Source organism: Musca domestica, unplaced genomic scaffold (genome assembly GCF_030504385.1).
Source record: "Musca domestica strain aabys unplaced genomic scaffold, Musca_domestica.polishedcontigs.V.1.1 1, whole genome shotgun sequence".
NCBI lineage: Eukaryota > Metazoa > Arthropoda > Insecta > Diptera > Muscidae > Musca > Musca domestica.
Genome location: NW_026712114.1, coordinates 43,140,148 through 43,154,098, shown reverse-complemented (window position 1 = coordinate 43,154,098; position 13,951 = coordinate 43,140,148). Strand labels below are relative to the sequence as shown.

Sequence of the window (13,951 nt, the reverse complement as noted above, 5' to 3'; positions counted from 1 at the left end):
CGAACTAAATGGAATAACTTAAAACCTTGGCGAAATGCACAGATTGTTCAAGCGTTTTGTGCGCTAATGAATAGCGATTGTGTGTGTGTGTTTTTGCACTTTATGGGGAAACGTGAAAATAAATCCATTTGTGTGTAAATACGCTTACAGAATTTTGAAATTTTCATATTAACTTTCTTCATACCTTTATTCAGAGAAAATGTAGTTAATTAAATGCCCTACAAAATTAGTAAACATAAAAAGTTTGAAATGCGTTTAGTTCAGTCGGGCTGAAGAAGAAAGGAAACATTGGATAATTAGACTGAGTGTACCCGTTCCAAAAAATAAGTTTAAACCATATTTTTTGATTGCTTAAGAAATTAATGCCAAACTATCAAAATATTTATTAGTCCAAAAAAGTTGACGTTCTCTATAGGAACACAAATTCCAAATTATAAAATATTCCATTTTTAAACACATTCAGGACCTAAAACCGTTATATGAGAGCAATACCTTATCTTGGTTCGATCTCGTTTTTCTGCCCTACAACACTATGTGTTGGGGTATTATAAGTTTGATTGGACCAAAAATTACGTAACACCTCGAAATAATTGTTTTCGACATAGGAAACTATGTATGGATCTTCCTATCTCGCCGAGCTGAGTCGATCTAGCTGTGTATGTCCGTCCGTCTGTCCATTTTAATTTGTAATCACGCTACAGGTCGCAATTGTGGCCCGATTCGCAATACCATCCTTGATCCAATATCTAGGGGTTGAAATGGACCAAAAACTGGCCCATTTTTGGTCTGGTCCTGATTTTGCAGTTGCTCTTAAGGCCACGATTATGAACCAATCGAAGCGGAAATTTGCATGGAGTTAGAGTTTAGGGCTGGGCAGAAGGTAACCAATTTGGATGGTAATCGGGCAATATTTGGCGGGTAATATAAAGCATAAATTTTGTTGTTAAAAAAATACGAAAATTTCCCCTAAAATGCAAATAATTTTAATCCCGCCCAAATTACAAATTCAGTCAAAGGTAATTTCTGACAATTACAATTATGCTAATAGCCACGATATCGCATATGTAGCAAAATAAGTACAATATATATGTAAAAGAAATATATCTTAGTTACTCTGCTTATAAGTCAAGAACCTTATAAGGAAAATATCTAAGACAATCGCTTAAAAATATGCCAATAAATAAGAGAATATTTTTTATTTTTTTTTTTTCAATTTTTGTCATATTTTTTATCGCTTGCGATTTTTTCAATTTTGCTTACAATTTTAGTACATTTCTAAAGTTTTTCTACACCCTGCAACACTATGAGTTGAGGGTATTATACAGGGTGAGATAAAAAACTGCAACAAAATCAAACGCCATAATTTTTATTTTTCAATTTTATTGAATGAAAGCAAAAAAATGTCGGAAATAGCATCAAATTTTAGAATAAGTTTAGTCTGGTTCGAATTGGTCACCTTTGGCACGAATTATGGCCTTCAAACTGCCAATGAAACCATAATTTTTAAATTTTTTTTCTCAATTTTATTGAATGAAAGCAAAAAAATGTCGGAAATAACATCAAATTTTAGAATAAGTTTACATTTGTTCGAATTGGTCACCTTTGGTACGAATTATGGCCTTCAAACGCGCAATGAAACCTTCACACACTGCCCGAATGCTGCTCTGCGGTATTTTTGCCCATTCCCGGCGAAGCGCTTGCTTGATCGACACTTTGGTATTTTTAAGTGCCAACCTTGCTTTCCAAAATACTCCAGACACAATAGTCCAACGGATTGCTATCCGAAGATTTTGGTGGCCATTGTGCGACGGAAATGAAGCGAGGAACCCCATTTTGTAATCATTCTTGGATGGCGCGTGCTGAGTGCGATGGTGCTGAGTCCTGTTGTAATGTCCAGGGTCTGCGGTCAAAATGTTTGCATGCCCACCAGGCACCAGAATATTTTCGCGATAATATTCGGCATTTATTCTGATGCCAAGGTGGATTAATACGAGTGGAGTTGGCTGTTATAGCGGCCCACACCATCACCATGGCCGGCGCTTGAGTTCTGGTGGCCAACCGTAGGTGCACATTTTTAGCTGACCTCTTTGGCAAGTAAACACGATCACTTTGTTTGTTTACAAACTGCTGGACAACGAATGTTTTCTCATGGGAGAAAACCAAATTCGTCAGTTCACCACTTTCGGCGAAGCAACTCTTTAGACTTTTTGAGTCTATTTTCTTTCTGTTGCGGTGTAAGCTCTTGAACTGTTTGGAATTTCAATGGCTTTACCCCGAGCTCATTTTTCAATATTTGCCGAACGGAATATTGCGATATGTTCAGCTCACAAGCCATTTTTCGGCCACTGCAACGCTGGTTTCGATTAAGTCTCTTCTTTATTTTTCAAAGTGTTTTTTTTTTCGTCCACTTCCTTAACGTCGGGGTACGCTACCAGTATCACGGTAACGAGCGATGGTACAAGACACAAACGATTTATTCACATTTAAATGCTGGAGTGCTCTAACGATAGCCACTTGTGGTTTTCCAGCCAAATATTAAGAAATCACACTATCACGCTTGAATTCCATCACGAATAACATTTTTTCGGGAAAAATTTCACCAAAATGCTTTTGTATGATTGTAAACAATATAATGAGCTGTCGCTGGAATAATTCTAACAGCTGTAGGACAAATGGCTTAGAAATGACAGCAGTCTGAAGTTGGTTGGTTGGTATTTTTATTTGATCAAAATTTTGAAATCTTTGAGAGGAGTGACCGAATATTTTCTATTGTTCTAAACTACTACGTTCCATCCACAGGGACCCGAAAAGACAAAATCTTATAAAAAAAAACAAGTGACAAATTCTGAAGTAGCCACTTGGCCGCCCTTGGCTACTTCCTAAGAGGTATATTTCACTTTTCAAATTTTGATCTTTTGTTGAGGAGATAATAAAAATTGTGAACTGATATATTATATTTTCTAACAGGATCTAGTTTGTTTCCAGTTTCTAGTTGTATTTGGCACTCTTTTATAGCCCCACATGCACAATTGAAATGTTCATGATATAAATTTGTAATATAAATTTTGATAAAGTTTCAGCACAAGTTGTCCTATTAAAGTGTGTTGAGCCATAAATTTTCCACAAAATCATGTCACCAACACTGAAGAAAATCAGACGACATAACATGATAAAAACGATGTTTAAATTACAAAAGAAATATAACCAACTGTCAAAATTCGGTTGAGTACCAAGAAAGGGTTATTGGAAAAGGGCTTTAAATTTTAAAAATATCTTTTTAATTATCTGGAAATTTTAAACAATAATATTTTCAGGTTTCAACAGCTTTCTGTTTTTAATTAAAAAAATATTGTTCCTATTTCATAACCCTCTGTCCATCATTATTCACACACACTGACCAACTGATGAATGGCATTAACAAAATGTCATACCAATGGCCTGCATTCTACCAAAGAGGAGTCTTTTGTGCTGTGATTTGCGGACATTGCTGACAATGATGTGTGAGGCTGCGTGTGTTGGTGTGTGTGGGTGTGCTTGGTTGTCAGTTGTTCGATGCGAACATGGAGATGGTCACATGCCCAACACACAGACACACTTACACACATGTTGTGTTGTGTGTTCACATCCTTTTGTCGATTGTCAGATAACCAGCAGCCATCGTTCATCGTCAGCAAAATGGCTGGTGAATGAATTGTTCTGTCATTAATTCACATCAAGTCCTGTGGCATGGAAATAATCGTTGTTACGAAAGGCTATTATGGAAATTATGTTCTTAAAAATGGACGGGTGTCCAGTGTTTTAAAGCTTAGAATTTAAAATAAAGCCATAACAACAATAATAATGCTTACAATGTGATACAAATAGGAATTATGGGTGGTTATACCCTACAACACTATGTGTTTATTTAACACCTCGAAATATTGGTTTCCCATATATGAAAGTATATATGGATCTTCCTAGCCCGCCGAGCTGAGTCGATCTAGCTATGTATGTCCGTCCGTCCGTCTGTCCGTCTGTCCACGTTAATTTGTAATCACGCTACAGGTCGCAATTATGGCCCGATCCTTACGAAATTTTGCACGAAGGTGGGGTTAGGGTCTGAATAGAAGCCTATTACTTTTGGAGATGATCGCATAATATTTAGGGGTTGAAATGGACCAAAAACTGAAAAAATGTCGGATTTTGCAGTAGCTGTACAGGTCGCAATTATAGACCAATCGACTCGGAATTGGGGAAGAAGCCTACCAATTTGGGTGGTCATCGGATAATATTTAGCGGGTAAAATAGACCATATCTTTTTTGTTGAAAAAATTTAAAATTTTTCATTAAACCGCGAATATTTTAAATCCCGGCGAAATCACAAAGCCATGAAAAGGTTACTTCTGATCTTTACATTGATGTTAACATCCATCAAATCGGATATATAGCAAAATATGTCTATCAAAGAAGATATGCTTGAAAGATCTCATATATGTCGAGAACGGCTGAACTGATTTCGACAGTTCTCATTAATTCTAAATGGCATCTTGGCAGGAAAGAAAAAACGTCTAAAAAATTGCATAAAAATATCTCTCTAAAGATGAAAATATTGATTTTGTAATATTTTCTCATATTTGCTTATTTTTGGCATATTTTCATTTTGAATTAAACATTTGGTAATATTTCTACAGCTAACAAAACTAAGTAGTTAGGATATCAGGATATCATATACAGATCGCATTTATGACCCGATCCTTACGAAATTTTGCATGGGGATAAGATGAGCCTACTCGTTTTGGAGATGATCGCCATATATTTAGGTGTTGAGATGGACCAAAAAACGGAAAAATTGTCAGCTGGTCGTAATTATCGCCCAATCCTCACGCACATTTGATTAGGGGTTACCGGACATTGCAAAAGCCAAGCAGTTTTGGATGGCCATCCAAAAATATTCAATGTGTGAAGGAGTTTGCCAACTTTTTTAGACAAAATACGAAAATGTCCATTCCAGTGGCTTTTTGGAGAATTCACAAATACAGGAAAGACGCACTTCTGACTATTTCGTTAACGTCGATTTCGTTGAAGAATATAGTCAAATGTCTGTATCTCATATAGATGCGTTTCAGTCAAAAACCAATAATAAATGTTAATGTTTTGCCACTTCTGAGAGATTATAGGTCTTTGGGAAATATTGGTTCCAGATCTAAGAAAACCATTTAAGTGCAACATCTACCAATAAATTGGAAATGAGCAAATTAGTTTAAGTAGCTATTATTCGAAAATTAGAGAAAGAAACCTGTTGGTTTTCTTTTATTATTTGTCACATTATGGAATTCTTTCGAGTATCTCGCCTATATAAACTGTATCGTTTATTATAGTTTTGTAGGGTATTCAACGGTCGGCCCCGCTCGACCTTTGCTTACTTTTTTATTTTGTAATTATGTTGGAGTCCAATTGAAGGATATCAAATTTATTGCAATGATCGGAAAACATTTTCAGAAACCGAAAACTAATCTATGGTTATGGAATATATATATATATATATATATATATATATATATATATATATATATATATATATATATATATATATATATATATATATATATATATATATCATCCCAGTTGTTCAAAAAAGTCAAAATTTAAATATTTCAAAAAAATCTCTCCTATTTTAACTTTTCAGAATATAATGCGTATTTTAATGATTTCCCTCAATTTAATTGGTGTTAGTCGCAATTTTCCACAATTCACCAAAATATTCATCGAAAATTTTCCTATTTAAATAGTTGCTGCACCAAATTGCTGTGGTTTAACTTTGCACTTAATTTTGTTTTACTTGTGCGTTTATCTGTGTCCTTGATCAATTTGTCAAATTTAACCAGGATTTCTTGTTTCAATAAACTTATTTTCTTTGCAAAGTGGTTGACAACCACATTTCTGTGTGGTTGGCATTTTTGCTTTCGCTTCGAAACCCCAAATTATTTGCATGCAGTGAAGCATTTAATGAATAATGATGTGTAGTTAGTTAACTAAAAGGAAAATGTCTCCGAGGATGTCGCTTTCGTAGTCATGTGGATTGTAACAAAAACTTATGAAAGAAAATAATGGTGAAGAAGAGATTTAATTGTCACACCATCATCATCATGAAACAATGAGAAGAACAAATTAGTGTCAATGATGTGCCATAATTTTTACATTTTTTATACCCTACACCACAAGGTGGTCAGGGTATTATGTTTTTACGCATTTGTTTGTAACAGGCAAAAGGAAACGAGATAGACCCATAGTTCCTTTTGATGATCTGCATAGAATCACTTTCTGAGTTGATTTATGCATGTCAGTCCGTCTGTCCATATATTCTTGTGAACAAAACGCAGGTCGCATTTATTATCCGATTGAGATGAAATTGGAGATAATCGGTAAAAATTTAGATATAGCTCCCATATATATCTTCGTCCGATTTGCCTTTTATTGTGCACCAAACGTGTAATTTCAGCCCGAATAGTATGGAATTTTGCACATACAACCAACTTAGGCCTGAAAATAAGTATGCTAAATTTGATCGAAATCGGTTCAGATATAGCTATGGCTCCCATATATATTGTTCATCCGATTTGTTATTTTTGTCCTCCGCAGCCGTAATATGCACTCAGTAACAACAATATTTGGGGAAATATATCAAATACAGCTCAGAAATACATTTGCTAAATTTTATCGAGATCGGTTCAGAATTGGATATAGCTCCCATATATAACTTCGTCCGATTTACCTTTTATTGTGCACCAAACGTCTAATATTTGCCCGAATGGGATGGAATTTGCCACATAAGACCGAACTGAGTCTAGAAGGTAGTATGCCAAATTTGGTGAAGATCGGTTCAGATATAGCTATAGCTCCCATATATATTGTTCATCCGATTTGTTGTATTTGTTACCCACAGCCGTAATATGCACTGCGTAACAACGATATTCAGGGAAATATATCAAATACAGCTCAGAAATATCTTTGCCAAATTTTATCGAGATCGGTTAAGATTTGGATATAGCTCCCATATATATCTTTATCTTTATTAGTTTTGCAAATGGGCAATATAAGTCCGAATTTAAAAGATACAAATGCTTCGGCATATTTCGTCCTTTGAATTTTAAATTATAATTATAATCAAAGAGTGTATGATTGAATTCTCCCATAAAAACTTTAAATTATTAAGTGGAGCTCAACTAAATTAGCAAAGCAAAATCGGCCCCGCCCGACTTTAGGACTTTCTTTACTGTTTTTTTATTTATATTGAATGAAAGCAAAAAATGTCGGAAATATCATCAAATTTGAGAATAATAATGGCCTTCAACGGATTGGTATTCGAAGATTTTGGTGGTCATTGTGTGCTGGAAATGAAGCAATTCTTGGTTGGCGCGTGCTAAGTGCGTTAGTGATGAGTCCTGTTGGAATGTCCAAGGTCTGCGGCCAAAATGTTTGCGTGTCCAAGGCTTTAATTCACCCTCCAGAATATTATTCTGCGGTAAATTTATTCTGATGTCACAGTCGATAAGTAGGAGCGGCCATCGGCTGTTATGGCGGCCCACACCATCACTATGGCCGGCGCTTGAGTTCTGGTGACCAACCGAAGGTGCACATTTTTAGCTGACCACTTTGGCAAGTAAACACGATAATTTTGATTGTTTACAAACTGCTGGACAACAAATGTTTTCTCATGGGAGAAAACTAAATTCGGCAGTTCACCACTTTCGGCCAAGCGAAGCAACTCTTTAGCTCTTTTGAGTCTATTTTCTTTCTGTTGCGGTGTAAGTTCTTGCACTTTTAGGAATTTCAAGGGGTTTACCTCGAGCTCATTTTTTAAAATTTTATGAATGGAACATTGCGATATGTTCAGCTCACAAGCCGTTTTTCGGCCACTGCGACGCTGGTTTCGATCAAATCACTTCTTTACTTTTCCAACCATTTCTGCTGATGTTGCTGTTTTCTTCCGTCCACTTCCTTAACGTCGGGCTGCGCTATCAGTATCCCGGTAATGGGCTATGGTACCAGACACTAAAGATTTATTCATATTTTAGGGCTGGAGTGCTCTAACGATAGCCACTTGTGGTTTTCCAGCCAAATATAAAGAAATCACACTATCACGCTTAAATTCCATCACGAATAAATTTTTTTTCTCGAAATTTCTCACTAAAATGCTTTTGTACGCTTGTAAACAATATAATGAGCTGTCACTGGAATAACTTTAATAGCTGTTGGATGAGTGGTTTCAAATGAAAACAGTCTTAAAAAAATATGTAAAACCTCTGCAAAATATGAAAAATATATTCCAAAACAATCCAAGACCCCTAAAAATATTTTTATTTTATGAAAATGTAAAAAAGTTAGTTGTGTTTTTTTTTTTTTTTTTTTTGTTTAATTATTATATTTTTCATCGATTTTTTAAAAATCCTCAGTTGTAGGGATTCTGAAAACCTGCTGTTGTAAAGAAAATTCTACAATTGAAAAAATAATATTCTTGAAGAAATATTTGATATAAAATTCCTTATTGAGGTCGTGGAAAATATTTTTAGACCCTTAAAAAATATTCTTAAAAATATTTACATTTGAAAAATATCCCTTCGGATATCCTTAAAGATCATAAGCATTATTTTCCTAAAAATACCCACAATTGTAATACCCCTGAAGAATATCGTAAGAATAACAATTTAAATCCTATGAAAAAAATATCCATAATTCATCCAGAAGAATTAGCTGAAAATACGAGATTGTAAGACTCTAAACTAGATTTATTTTTCTTAAACAAATATATGGTTTTCGAGTCTTTAAGAATTATTTGTAAAAATCCTTGATTGTCCTTGAAAGGTATTCGTAAACAATCAACAATTCTAAAACTCTTGAAAATATAAAAAAAGTCAGAATTGAAGAAATATTTTTGAATGACACCTCAACAAGCTGTATAGCCTTAAAGAAGACCTTCTTAAAATCTACGATCATGTCCTTGATTATTTGGTAGATTTTTCTAAAAATTAAGAAGCAAAGTCAATAATTTCCCGAGCCCCAGTTAAAATTAAACAAAATGCCAATCAACATTTCATTTTCTCATCCTTAAGAGGCAAAAACCTCCCAAATGGATATCAATTAATTTATATAATTACAGTGCTCTGAAAATTCTCCATAAACGGAAAAGCGTAAACAAAGCCAAAAATAAAACCCAAGGCAACATCCGGGAAACAAATACAGGATATAATGAGGCCAACATAGAGAAACAAACATTAATTAAAGGAAACGAAAAAAAACGAAATGTGGAAATTAATTTGTCTATAAAAGAAACAAGCAATTAATCTACAATAACAACAACAAAAAAGAAACACACAGAAATAGGCAAAAAAGTGAAAATTAATACAAAAAAAAAACCGCATACCTTTTCACCCTTACAATCTTCGCTCCCAAGGGGAAAAGTTATTTTCTTCGCTACGTGGTATCTTTTCGTCTATGAAAAATTAACAAAAACAAACACAACACGCTCTTTGTGCTGCTTCAACGTTTTCCGAATCATTAAGACATTGTCAGTAGTCGTCTTTTACCCCCGACGGAAACTAAAGACCACCAGCCACAAAATTCGAGACTGAGCCGACAAAGCGTCTATTATTTTGATTTTCTCGTCCAATCGTTGTATGAGTAATAGCGCCATGGTTGCCGTCGCCATTTGTTGTATTCTGGTCCTGTTGGCCGTTTTCATTGTTATCATCATAGTGGTCGGCCAGACAATGGGAGAGCCTAAGTGAGATAAGCTTCAACTGGGACCTGGTAATTTCCCAGATGGATAACAAATGCCTACCAATTGTTAGTACATCTCGTTAAATACCATCATACATCAATCATCAATCAAAACAATAATAACAACAACAACAACAAAAAACAAACGTTATAAAATTCGAAAATCCCTAGACAATTGGACAACAAATATTATTAGTAACAAAAAGAAGAAGAAAAGGACATTTATTTAGTGGACGAAAAAAAATCAAAGTGACAACAAGAAACCCCCAAAAAACCAAGAAAACAAAGACAAATTCTTAACCCATCGTGTCAGTATCAAAATTGGCTGTGATGTGTAATTTTTTATTTTAATTCAAAGAAAATAATAACAACAACAATAATCAACAAAAACTACAACCACAACAACAATTTATATACATCAAAAACCTTTAGACTTCATAACTCGTTTGTGTGTCATGTGTGGTGTGCAGTAACAAAGAAATAATTTTTCAATTTGGTGTTGAATTTAAAACTTTTACACAAACCAAAACAAAAAAAAAAACATAATTAAATAATATATAATATATATATATATTATATTAATGTTTTATATATAATAAATATATGTGTTTAGTTAATTAAGTGTTTTTATGAAATTATACATAAATATCTACCTTGAAAACCAAATATATAATAAACTTCCAATATTACAAACCTATTAATCTCCCCTATTCAAAGACCTCTATTAAATGTTCAAATAATCGATTAATGGAAACCCATCATATCTACAAAACCTAAACTACCTTGTGTGAAAAGCCAAAAGCAAAAAACAATGTTCTTCAACATAATTTAATCCTTTATTTAAACTCTTTAAAACCAAAATTTAAAACAAAAATGTTGCAAAATCAACCACAAACAATTCTAAAATATATATTTAACTCGAACTTACAAGAAAATGTTACATTTCAAGAAACATCAAATGTATATCCGTAATGTTGCGGCAACAATGTTGCAGAAACATAATCAACCATAAATGCCGAAATCAGCAAAAATCATCCACATAAAACATCCACAAAATTGCAAAAATGTTAATCACAAGTAAAAGAAGATTTCATAGTTCCCCATCGGGGGAGAAAAGAGGAAGAAAGAGAAAAAAATGTCACAAAGTTGCGGCAACAATGTTTCAGAAACATAATTAACGATACAGGCCGAAATCATTCACACATAACTCTCACAAAATAGTACATATTTTTTAATGCGGAGGAGAAATAAAGAAAAAAGTTCCGAAAGTGTACATAAATATTGATGTCACAACAATGTTGCAGAAACACAGTCATCCTCAATGAAGAAAAATAGCATCCATATAAAAAATCAACAGAATTGAAAAAATTGTAATCATAAATAAAAGGACAGAATTTAATTCCCGATCGAAGAAGAGAGAAAGTCCGTGAGGAAGTATCAATAGCAACAATATTAAATGTCCCATCTCAGAAGAAACATCACCCAGTATTGGAAAAAATCTTTACACGTTTAAACTGTTCCATAAAAAAAAATTGCTAATAAATTCGGCATGCTTCCGGATACATATACTGAAAACTATCAAGAACACATTAAAGAAGTAAGCAAAAACATGAACAAATCAAACTTCAACAAAGCTATACGAACATTCTGGAGCAACATATCTTGCAGACTCAAAAAGAGTTTTCGGCTACACGAATACCACAGAAATTTTTTTTCAAAATGTTGTGATTCCAAAATGAAGAAAAAAGGTTTGAAGCAATACAATTCAAACCCAATCCAGGAGCCCAACTTCTTTTTGGTCGGGTTATCAAGTGTATGTTTAAGATAGAGCGGCGTTGAGGTCTATTTCAGCAGCTTTTGTTCCACAAGCTACAACATTCTACCAATATTTATGAAACAGCAACATGTTCCTCAACATTCCCCATCCAATAAATTTATGCTTATTGTCTTGTGTAAGGAATTACATTTTCGGAATTAGTTTCAATAAAACATAGTCTAATAGAGATCTGCGCAAAAGCAGGTCAAGGCGTTGCAGAAAAATAAGAAATATGTTGCAAAAACATTTGATGCAGAATCGAGAGAAAGAAACGTACAAAGCAATAGCAATATTTAATCCGTATTATTTTCTGAAGAAACCACATAAAATAAATCGAAAAATAAAACCACTTAAACGCAATTGAAGATTGGCATGTTGCAGCAACATCTGTTGCAAATTCTAGAAATTGGCAAGTTTCGAAAACGTCATGTTGAAATGACTAGAGTGGCTCGTATCCAAACCGCATTAAAACTTTTAAGAATTATATTCAGTAAAAGACACTGAAATGCATCCGCAACTTCAAAATTCAGAGAACTTCTATCGAGACTATCAAAAAACAATACCGCGCCAAAAAATCCTTGGGAAAAGAAGAGAGAAACAGAGGAGTAACAAAAATCGAAATTATTGATATGCTGATAAACATGCCTTAAAAATTAAATCAGTCAAACCACCTATTCAATACGGACTCTGATACATGTTGATGTAACTGCCGAATCAATTATTTGTCTGTTACCTGTCTAAATCAAAAGCAGCCCCGTAATCATTAAACAACATAAAACAGTTGCAGAAATGTTGCAGCAACAATGATGCCGAAACAAAACTCTAAAGTCACATAATTTCTATTAAATCAATAAAAAATTCCAAAAACTTAATACGAAGGCTCGAAAAAAATAAACGTGTCAGTAGCAAATGTTGCCGATACATGGGCTGGAAAACATGTTTTACAACTGAAATCAATTACATCGCTTACTAAATAAAATGTCTTTGAATAGTGACGATCCGGAATACTGGCTTTTGTTTTGAAGAAAACACACAGTAAATTATTGCAGTAAGATTGCAACCCAATGACATCAAGAATAAATATTGCTTCTTTCAAACGCGCAGAAATTGCAGAAAAAAATATGAAACTCTCTTTGATCTGCAAAATATCTGGAACGAATCAAATTTGTCCTGAAACTCTTCATACGAAACGTTAATTCTTCAAATTACTTCACGTATGCAAATTCTCAAGGAAGGTGGTGATTATCAACTTGTGAAATACACACGTCCTTTGACCCTTTCTTGATAGTGAAACAATTGCCGAATAATTTGAAAACATGTTTTAAAGCTGAAATCAATGCAGCTGTAGTTTGAGAATTCAGAATTTTTTTTGCAACATTGCGATCCAGAATACTGGCTTTCCTTGAAGGTCAAATTAAAATGTTGCAGCAACATTTTTGCCCAAATGCCATAAAAGTTACAAATCTGAAATGTTTTGCTAAATATCCTCTTGAACGTTCAAAAATGAGAGTGGAGCAGACTATTCTTCCAGAGAACATTAGCGGAAATGCCATAGAATGACGAAAAAAAACACCATGATAAATGTCAAACTCTAGGAACCTCCAAATAAACGGTACGCATCAAAATTGTCGTGAAACCCTTTAGATGAAAATACATGACATATCTACCTCCTGAATATAAATCCTTCGAAAAATATGACAATATATCGTGTTACATCAAACTATCCTCTCACAAAACGTTTAATCTTCAAACAAATTATATAATACTCGCTTTCTTTGAAGTATGTACAAAGTAAAAAATTGCGGCAACATTGTTACCCAGATACTATTAAAATTAAAAATCTGAATATTGTATTGCTAACCAGGCGGCCGATAATGGAAAGGAGGTGAACATTCGAATCAGATAAACATCAAAGTTGTGCTGATACTCTTGAGAGTAAAAACGATAATATTATTTTTTCAAAATAAATCCGTCGGAAAATGCGATGACATAAGGATGGAGGCATTAAAAATATGGACAAATATCATGCTATACAATTACTGGCACCAACCCAGCAATGACCCGTCCGTCTTGCCAATATGGGATTTTATGGAGAAAAAATGTTATAAATTTTAGTCAAGACAATATCGACTCTTACTTTGGTGTACGTGGACAAATATAAATAAATATTCCCCCGAGGTTTTTTTTTTCCAAAAAATTATATATTCTACAAAAGCAATTTACATCAGCTTCAAAAACTATATGGATCCTGGCAACAACCAACCCATTAATGAATTATCCTAAGGACCTTCAAAAATGTGTGTATTTGGAATTATAAAAAAAAAATTTTGATCAGACCAAACTATTGCCGACTTCAGCGAATTTTTTTAACTCCAAAAG

The 13,951-nt window shown here is 33.8% G+C and overlaps 2 protein-coding genes across 6 annotated transcripts in view; both read left to right on the top strand.

The window, feature by feature from the left end:
- Positions 1 to 10,275, top strand: part of LOC101898034 (uncharacterized) — a 55,581-nt gene extending 45,306 nt beyond the window's left edge. The window contains exon 2 of the mRNA XM_005187955.4: positions 9,137 to 10,275. Coding sequence (XP_005188012.1) covers positions 9,654 to 9,764 — 111 coding nt within the window. The 5' untranslated portion in view covers positions 9,137 to 9,653 and the 3' untranslated portion in view covers positions 9,765 to 10,275. The remainder of the gene's footprint in view (positions 1 to 9,136) is intronic.
- The window catches only part of LOC101900370 (cubilin), a 402,236-nt gene that overhangs the window by 258,630 nt on the left and 129,655 nt on the right, over positions 1 to 13,951 (top strand). The window lies entirely within an intron of this gene.